The sequence below is a fragment of the Helianthus annuus genome, chromosome 9 (genome assembly GCF_002127325.2).
Source record: "Helianthus annuus cultivar XRQ/B chromosome 9, HanXRQr2.0-SUNRISE, whole genome shotgun sequence".
NCBI classification, from domain to species: Eukaryota; Viridiplantae; Streptophyta; class Magnoliopsida; order Asterales; family Asteraceae; genus Helianthus; species Helianthus annuus.
This window is the reverse complement of record NC_035441.2, coordinates 174196282-174206368: the sequence shown is the minus strand read 5'-3', so window position 1 is coordinate 174206368 and position 10087 is coordinate 174196282. Positions and strand designations below refer to the sequence as shown.

At 35.5% G+C, this 10087-nt stretch overlaps 1 protein-coding gene across 2 annotated transcripts; it reads left to right on the top strand.

The window, feature by feature from the left end:
- The first annotated feature begins 2450 nt into the window (after positions 1 to 2450).
- Positions 2451 to 5288, top strand: LOC110908827. Of its 2 annotated transcripts, none has more exons than XM_022153814.2 (3): positions 2451 to 2633; positions 3535 to 3668; positions 3878 to 5288. In XM_022153814.2, exons 2-3 carry the CDS (start codon positions 3542 to 3544, stop codon positions 4966 to 4968), a joined length of 1218 nt encoding a protein of 405 aa, XP_022009506.1. In that variant the 5' UTR covers positions 2451 to 2633; positions 3535 to 3541; the 3' UTR covers positions 4969 to 5288. The 2 variants fall into 2 exon arrangements, with proteins under 2 accessions (XP_022009506.1, XP_022009505.1); XM_022153813.2 differs by having other exon boundaries at positions 2452 to 3009.
- The last annotated feature ends 4799 nt before the right edge of the window (positions 5289 to 10087 follow it).

Genomic DNA, 10087 nt, shown 5'->3' with positions numbered 1-10087 from the left:
TAAAGTTATTTATTAATTTTAGATAAAGAAAAGATAAAAATAAGTGATATCTATATATGGGTGACAATCAAATAGGAAGTTTATTTTGGCTAAAAATAATAGAAAACAACAAGATTATGACATGTGGCAAAATTTAAAATAAAGAGGAATGGTATTTTAGTCAATTGTATCTAATCTTCTTCCTTCTTCTCCCCCAGTAACTTCAAAACGCACCATCTTCAACCTTTTCTTCACTTTTGTATCTCAATAATCACTACATTATAGTGCGATTTTCGTCACCAATCAATGATTCAAACACCCAATCAACGTGTTCTTCAACTTTTTTTGAAGAAACCCAGTTTAACTTCATACAATATCTCATTTTTTTTCGGGGATTTTGAAGCGAATCACTCGATGCGGTCGATTCGATCGCTGATAAGTGTTTCTATCATTCAAATTTCGTCATTCGTTGAGAAGTCGGCTTCGAGTCATGTAAGAAATTATTAAATTGCATTTTTACGATCTGGGTTTTTTAATTGAGTCATTGCGTTTTACGATCTTGACGGGGGTCCGGGGACAGCGCCCCTAGGAGCAGGGTCAAAGGGGCGGCAGCCCCTGGCGGGGACCAAGGGGCAGAGCCTCTGGCTGGAAATGGCCTCATTTCGTAGACAATTTTTGATCTCCTACTTCCTGGTTTAGACAATTCACAGACAAAACATACCCTGGTTCAATGCGTTTAGAGAGAACACTTATTGGTTATTAATTAATATTAATATTAAACGAAATTTATTTAACAAATATAAATAAAATTTATTAGGTCGAATGAGAGAATGTAATATAATATTATTTAGAGTATCCATACTATATAATAAAAGAAACCAACTTTGGGACACGTGTTATTCAACGAAGACGTCTACATTTTAATTTCCTGCATTTTCATACTTATCTTATATCAATTAATTAAATAATAAATAATCAATTAATATTAAATCTTATTTTACTTTAAATGTCGGATAGAATCATTCTATTTAATCTAATAATATATTATCTTCAAATTTAAATTATAAATTAAAGATTTTTTAAATAATAGCACAAATCAATAATCTTAAACTTAAAAAAAATAATTATACGCTCATATAAAAAATTTAAAGTACAAATAAAATATATAAAAAACTTATTAGACATTAGATCAAACTTTAAAAAACACTAATTGGGAAGAGAAGCTTATAATATAATTCTATTTTTTATTTTTCAAATTGGGGTTCTAATCAATTCGAATTAAACTTAACCAAGTTTATGACTTGATTCGAATTAAACCGAACCAAATTTATGCTTTTTTAAATGAATCCAATAGCATATTATTTACTATACAAAATTACATTTATTTAACCAGTGTAAGTGTAATACATGGTGTTTTTAAAGATATAACTTTTTTATTATTTAGTATATATTCGCCCCGCTTGCGGTGTGCGCATATAATGTATATATGTGTGGACGCTCGGAGGGAAAAAGCGAAATTGCACTAATTTTAACATTATTTTACTAAGTTCGTGAAAATAACGTTAAAAGCGGAGGACGGTTAATCATGCATTATCATCATGTGGTGGCGTTGATAGTAGAAAGACAAAAGGGACCATGCACTAATCGGTCTTTGTCCCGACTGTTGAGTGTTATGTGCCTTATATCCAAGGCTTGATGCAAAACTACTATCGAGCCAGGGCTCTCACTGAAAGCAGTCTCTCTATTCCTACGAGGTAGAGGTAAGGCTGTCTACATCTTACCATCCTCATACCCTACCTTAGCTTTGCTATTGGTGGGATTTACTGAGTATGATGATAATGATTTAGTATATATAATTGGATTTATTGAACCTGTATAATACACGGGGTTTATAAAAATACAACTTTTTTTATTATTTAGTTTATAAAATTACATTTATCCAACCTGTGTAATATATAAGGTTACAGAATTACATTTATTTAACACGTGTAATACACAATGTTTTTAAAAATATAACTTTTTTTTTATTATGTAGTATATATAATTAGATTTATTTAACCCGTACAATACACAAGTTTTTATTATTTGATATATAAAATTACATTTGTTCAACCAGTGTAATAAACGAGATTTTTAAAAAATAAGTGTTCTAATTTAGTATATAAAATTACATTTATTTAACCGTGTAATACACGAGGTTGTAACGTAGTTTTATTATAAGTTAGATTACATCAGATAAATCATTAATTTTGAGTCCGTGTGAAGTGTGAACTGTTGAGTTGCCATTGACTATTGGAGCCTACGTACAACGTGTTTTGTCTGCGTTGTACCTAAAATCCCTAAAACACCCTCAGAAAGAGTTGAAATAACAAAGAGCCGTGTCAGGTAATTACAAGCCACCGCATACCCTTTTTGGTAATTTCGTATTTTATTTTCGAACAACTTGTTACAAAATTCGCCGACCTCTACTTTACCTTTCTCGTTGCAACTCAGATCCCCAATTTTTTTAAACCCCTCTTTCTAACCCTAATTCCCAAATTCGATTTCCATTCACTCTAAACGCCCCAAATTGATACCGGATTCTTCCGATTCTCGTCTTCGTCTATTGATTGAACTATTTTTCAAGACCTTCCGTTGAGTGAATCGGTTTCTAGGTTAGGGTTTTGTTTTTCGTTGATTTCGCACCAGATCTGTCAGATCTATCATCCGTTTTCATCAATCTATCGGTTTTCTCTTGCGGATTATTATCTTTTTGCCTTGATTCGTCAGATCTTGACTTTTGTTTTTGTTTTCTTGATCGATTTAGGGTTTGTGAATCGAGTCATTTTCTGTTGTTTAATCGTTTGATTTCATTGTTTTATATCTTAATTCGTTCAAAAGCCGAGATTTTCATTCACGATTTCTGCAAATTCTTGATTTTTTTTTTTGAAATTGGGGATTGAAATTAGGGTTTGTTTTATAAAATTGATTTATTTTTACCACCTCAATTTGAGGATCTGCTGTTTGAATTACGTACGAATTTAGTTGAAGGTATAAATCAAAATTCTATCTTTTTAAGTTACATGATTCTTTACTTATCCAAATTTCAATATTTTCCTTGATTAATATTAATTTATAGATTATTCGAAGAAATATTATTTTTCGAATTATTTTTCTTGGGTTGACTTCACACGTGTGGTTTAAGATTCTTTTCTGCCAGATTATTAGTTATGTTTATACCTTACCACATTAAAACCCAAAGCTTTGTTAAATTACTGATGTGCCCCACTTCTTCAGTCCTGACTATAAACATTTCCAGTTCAATCTACATTTCTTTTTACATTAAATGCTAGAATGTGCTGATAGTTTGTCTTTATTTTTTAAAATTAGTTCATTCATTCATTTAAGCCATATGTTTTATTACTTGTGGTCATAAGTGGAATCTTTTATGTCAAGCTATGATTTTAAGTATAATTTTATCACACAATTGCCTCTCTTTCTCAGCTGGAATGAAAATTGGCTGTTCTGGGTTCCATCATTTTTAAAATTGACATCTTTTAACGTCATTTTTTGCAGGTAAATTATGGTGCAAAAGCGACAACTTTATGGAGAAGAGTATGATGTTTCTACCAAACACTTGAAGTTGGAACATAATTGTGATTTGGTTCCGTGTTTGCAATTTACGAAGGACGATGCGCAGCGTCAGTCAGGTGTGTGGGGAAAGCTTCAGTTTTTAAATGCTTATGCTTTTGTAGGCAATTGTAAATACTTAATCTTATTGTTATACATTGAAATATATTTGTCACGTATACCGGTTAGCTACATAATGTTGTGATACTCTAATGAGAAAAAATTGTATTTAAGGTTTTATGATTGGTTTATCGTTCTTTTGTTTTAACAAGTGTCTATCCTATGATAGATAAAGATGTGGGCTGCGTCTTTAAGCCGTATTATGAAGTTGAAAATGGATTTGTAAGTGGCAAGTTCACCGATCATCCTGTGTGTGCCACAAAGGATGTTGATTGTACTCTTCCTGGTCGCCTTTCCACCTCATCATGGGCCAGCAGTACAGTTACCGAAGAAGACGCCTTGTCAGAGGCGGTACCTCCTTCAACGCCTAATGCCTACTCTTACCTTCTAGAACGCCCTCCTATGAAACAAGTCTCGGTTGGACCTGAATATCAAGCTGAAATACCCGAATGGCATGGATCTGACGGAGATGAGATTAAATTCTTGGGTTCTACTGTCATCCCAATGCCTGAAAATCAAACCATACATGATAGTGCAACTGTTGCAAGTGCTAAAACCGAATGTTACTGTCAAAATCCCGGGTCTGCTGAGTGTGTCAAACAACATATAAAAGAATCAAGGGAGACCCTGAAGGCACGAATTGGACTAAAAGCGTTTGTGGATTTAGGGTTTGGTGATATGGGGGAAGTGGTTGCTGAGAAATGGACAGAAGACGATGAACAGTTATTTCATGAAGCTGTGTACTCAAACCCTGTGTCATCGGGTAGAAACTTCTGGAACCATCTTGCAGCTGATTTCCCTTCGCGCAGCAGTCAAGAGATCGTTAGTTACTATTTTAACGTCTTCATGCTGCGCAGAAGAACAGAGCAGAACAGACTTGATCCAATGAATGCCGACAGTGATGATGATGAATCGCCGGAGTATGATTCAGAACCCAGAAAGTTACACGGCAGTTGTAGTTTTGATTCAATTTCGGAGAAAACTGTTGATGAAAGCGGAGATGGAGGCCATGATTTCTTATATGATTCCTGCACATCATCTGATACCGTTGGTGCGCCGTGTACAAGTAAAGTCAACACGTCATGGGTGAACCATGAGTTTAACTTTGAACCTTTGGATCCACGGGTATGGGATGTCGGTTATTTTTCGTGTGCCAGAACTAAAACTGAGTTCTTGCCCACAGGCTCAATGATTGAAGAGGTTTTTGGCGTCGAACCTTGGGATTTTGAAACCACAGATGATAACAAAAGCTCAAATTAACATTGGTTAGTTGATTTTTATTAGCGCGTTATTTTTGTTAACTGTAAGCATGTCCAATTTTTGATTGTACATTTACGGTTTACCCCTGGACCTGGTTAGTATTAGAAGATATTCACATTAAGGGGTAAACTAATAGGTAACAGGTTCACCCATCCTGTGGGATGTTTGTGTTGTAATTAATCAAGGGCTGGACCTGATAATTTAGCAAGTAATGTGGCAAAAATGAAATTAGGAGAAAAGGTTGTTGATTGGCAAAGAACTGTCGTAAACATCTTGTAACAAACTAATACACATGGAGTATGTTATTGTTCCTTTCATTATCTGTCCTTATGTTTTAGATAAACTTGTTTTACCAACACATTATATAAATTCGATTTTGTGGTTTAACTGAGTTGAGTTTCTTTAAAACCAAAAACTGAATAGCTAGTTCGCATCGGTTGAAAACCAAACCGAAAACAAATGTGTAGGAAATGACAAGGGGACGGGTAATCCCGACACCTACCCGATTAGAAGACTCTGTTCCATACCCGGCCCAAAAGCAGTCGGGTATGCCTGTTAGTATCATAAAATATACTTGCTGGATATATCCATTGGATATATATATCCAAGTTACAACATTATATCATACAATCAAACAAAAATTAACCAAAATAGCCACTGTGCTAATCACCATTGTTACTATTTACAAACGTGATTGAATAAAAAAAAAACTTGAACAATGATCAAGAATGCAGCCACTGCCACAATTTACAATGACCATTTGAATCAATAACCTAGTGACATCAAATACGGTTAGGGGGTGAGCAAATTATGGTTCTGGAACCTGAGAACGTTGAACCCGAACCGGAATCACAATGACAGGGACCTTTTTGCATTGGAAGGGTCAGTTCATGGGTTTAAGAATTCATCAATAAAAGGTTCCGGGTTGGTTTCGGTTCCGACCCATGTGTATTAAATTAGAACCATTGGAACCTTGGATAAACAACCATTGAACTTCCATATATTCCTAGTTCCTTGTAATTCTTATAAAAAAGCTAAAATCATTAAAACCATCCAACTTTCTGACGTATAAGTAATCCTTTCAAGATCAAACATTCGGCTAATGAAAAGTTCGAACTTCAAACATTGAAACCATCTGCCATCGAAACCTTCAAAGATCAATCCTTCTACAGTTTCATTTCTCAGGGTTGAATTGGCAGGAAAAAGGTTTTATATTTTTGTTTTTAGATTTATGTTACTACCGTGATGGAACATTTTTTAGTTTAATGCAACTCAGTTCATATGCACAAATCAAATTAAGGTTCTGGCCCACCCGACCCATCAGACCCTTTTGGCCTTTTGGACCTGGAACCGAATAAACAAAAAAGAGTCGGTTCGTGGTTCTCATTTCACAGGTTTAAAGGGTAAAGGTTCGGGTCGGGTCCGACCCTTTGCACAACCCTAAATACGGTTAAAGAAATATGCGGGTTCCATCAAATTCTAAAAATATCAAAGTGATATTAAACATAGCATGGTTGTAAAACAAGGTTTTAAAGGCCGAGTACTCGTTATAAAGTATGTTGCTGACGTGTGTAGATCGAATGGCCGGTGTGCCAATAAAATCTAAAAAAAGGGATTCGCTAAACATACTACAAAAGGTAAAAGGTTATACACAGAGAAACTGGAACCGACCATACAATAAATATATTGTCTAATCCTATGTGTGTGTGTCTTAACTATGAGGTTCATTATTACAGGAAGTAGTTAGTCCTTTTGTATTAAAAGATTTCTCACTTTACAATTTACACGGGTTCCAATCTTTAACTATCTACTCAACCACCACGCTAGCTTTTAAAACGCATACATCCAACACCAAACTTTTAATCATCACTAATTTACCCAGTACATATTAAATAAACATTCTTTAACACTTAGGGTCTGTTTGACAACTTCTGAGTGCTGAACCAGTAAGAGGTCTGAACCATTAAGTGTTAAACGGTCTGAACCATTAAGAGTTAATATAATGCTTAACCTTTTAGAGGCAAACGTCTGCCCAATTCAGATTAGAGGTATTAATCATTCAGACTCAGTATAATGCTTAGCCATTCAGATGCAAATGTCTGAACCATTTAGACATATGCTCGCGAAACAAACAGTCTGAACCATTAAGTGCTGAACCAGTAAGAGGTCTGAACCACTAACAGCATCATTAAAAGGTAAACAAACAACCCCTTAATCTTTTTAACATCTAAATTTAAATAATTTAACATGTATCTAACTATTTTATCATTTAATTATGTAATTTTATAACGGCAACATTGTAATATGGGATGGAGAGTTCGTGTTATTGACATTTTCATTGACACAACATTTTTTTTAACAACAATACCTCATTTTAGGGCGTCCTAAAAGCCAGGTTTGAACTTGGGTGGTCTTCGTAGATTCTTTGACTTTTATCACTGGGCTACCAACCAAGTCGTTGACACAGCTTTCTTCCCTTGTTAATTTGGAACAAGAGTATTTTTTTTTTTTTCTAAATTATTTGGTAGTTACAATTTTCTGCTATGCACAAGTACGATATTATAATTTACTGATTAATCAAATTAATTGGTGAAAAACTATTACTAATAGAATAAATATAATATATTTCTCAATCATTTTGATTTTATTTTCTTCTAGCAATAGTTGAGCCCTGTTTCTATTCTATTAGGCTTGATAGATTTGAACGTAGGTGTTAGATCAAACTAAACTATCCATGAGACAAGTTGGACAACTGTGGGACTTTTACAGAACCCACATTTAAGTCGAAAGCAATACTTTAATTACACCCATTATGTGGCTGGCCTAATTAAAAATCCCCATGGTTTGTACAACTGTACTTCAAGCATCAAATACTTGTAGTCTTGTACCTTTGACTTCTTTTAAAGATATAATTTTTATGTTTGTTTGGGTTTGAGTTGTCCAAAAAGCTCGTGATTCAGAATTCGATCGGATTTAACTCAGAAAAAGTTCACTTGATATGACTCAGTTTGAAATTGAGCTGAGCCAGCTCGACTCGGTTACAAAGCAAGTCTAGCTTGGCTCGGTTTGGCTCACTCATTAGCTCAGCTAAGCTCAGTTTAGTTTGGAATGTTTCACTTTTACTATACTTTATTTTGATAATTCATCGTTACATTTGAAGGGGTATGGTCCCAAATCTCGTATCAGGCTTGGGCACGAGTGACCATCATCCGGCTTATTGTCCCAATCGATAAGGAACTTGCTTCAGTTCGTGTGGGCACGTGTGAACCCGGTTTGCTTTCCCACTCAGGGAAAGATGAGAAATCTCACTCTGTGTATGAAAATGGTTGTTTTCGTCAACATACACGGAATACGGTGATTACTACTAAAGATGATAGTAGTTTACTACATTCACTTTCTGTCAAACACATTTCCATGTCGCGGTCCTGCGTGGGCGCGCGCAGGGGGGGGGCGAAGGAAGCACAGAGCGATATACAAATGTGTTGGTCTATATGTGTACAGTTTACCGCACGTAGCGGAGCTGCGCAAGACCGCGTCCTATTGTTATACAAGTGGATCTGTCACTTTGACTTCTATGACCAAACAGCAGGTGGTATGCCCGGGCACTGACAACAGCGGTCAACTGACCGACCAATGTGCAGTTGTCCAGCCCACTTGCATAAAAGCTGATGGACAGACTGACAACCCTAGTAGGCCACGTGGTGGGTGTTCCTTCGTGCAACCGATACAACAGGTTACGTGGCAACACCTCCGCATGCGCCCAACACTCCCGTGGCTTGCGCTCCTGTCAAGTCTGGGAAAAGCTGCAAGTTGTCAGTCGGGCCCTAGGCCCATCAGGCGGCCCATTGGCCCTTCTCCTTCACTCCTCGGCTATAAATACACACTTCAAACTAGGTTTGAGGTAACGCTAATCTGCTCTCTCACAATGACTACTTAAATACTTATCTTGCTTCCAAAGCAAATACTTATTCTCACGACGGATGGTGGTAACAAGGAGCAACCCCAACCTCATTCTCCTTGTTGCTAGTCACGGTGAGTTTCACTGGGCAGGTGACAGATTAGAGGACGACCCAGCCATCGATCAAGGAACGGATGGATTAACCCTACTTGACGAGACTCGACCCATGGACTAACCTCTCAGTTAACCACTGTTTCATCAATATTATAATATATATTAAAACACATCATAGGCTAAAGTACATGAAAACCTTTAGTTTTAAATTTATGAGTAAACTGTCATTTTGGTCCCTGAGGTTTGGTCACTTTTGCCACTTTAGTCCAAAACTCAAACCTTTTGCATCTGGGTCCCAGTGGTTTCAGTTTTATTGCCATTTTATTCCAAAAATGAAATCAGGTCATACTTGTCTTATAAAATCCTGCAATTTTGTCATTTTCCCCAGAGGCAAATCAAGTCATATTTGTCTTATAAAATTTGGTATTTATTTATAAAAAAGAAATGTGATCATTTTGTCCCTGCTAAAAATGACAAAATAGCAGGATTTTATAAGACAAATATGACCTGATTTCATTTTTGGACCAAAATGGCAATAAAAATGGCAATAAAACTGAAACCACAGAGACCCAGATGCAAAAAGTTTGAATTTTGAACTAAAGTGGCAAAAGTGAACAAACCACAGGGACCAAAATAACAGTTTACTCTAAATTTATTTACTAGAATGCTATTCACACTTACATAATTAACTTTTCTTTTATGGCAACTTGGTAATTTAGTCAATTGTTAGTGGCATTTCTATTCATCCCACAAGACACCTTTTTTTAAATTTTGACCACACAATTTGGGTTCTTACACTTTTGCCCCCTCAATTTTGCTAATTTTTTTTAGAGTAAATTGCCAAAATTGTCCATGAGGTTTGGGCATTTTTGTTATTTTCATTCAAAACAACTTTTTTGTACCATATAATTCTTCATTTTTGGGATATTTTGTCATTTTCATCCAAACGTCCGACTTTTTTGCCAAAATCGTCCCTGAGATTTGGGATTTTTTGTCATTTTCATTCAAATGTTTGATAGAAAAAAAACAAATTAGATGTTTGGATGAAAAAAATCTCAAAAGTGAAAGACTATACTGTACAAAAAAGTTGTTTTGGATGAAAATGCC

Coding starts and splice junctions, on each gene's coding strand:
- LOC110908827 (XM_022153814.2), top strand. CDS start 3,542: ATGGTGCAAAAGCGACAACTTTATGGAGAAGAGTATGATGTTTCTACC. Junction 3,669..3,877: donor CGATGCGCAGCGTCAGTCAG/GTGTGTGGGGAA, acceptor ATCCTATGATAG/ATAAAGATGTGGGCTGCGTC.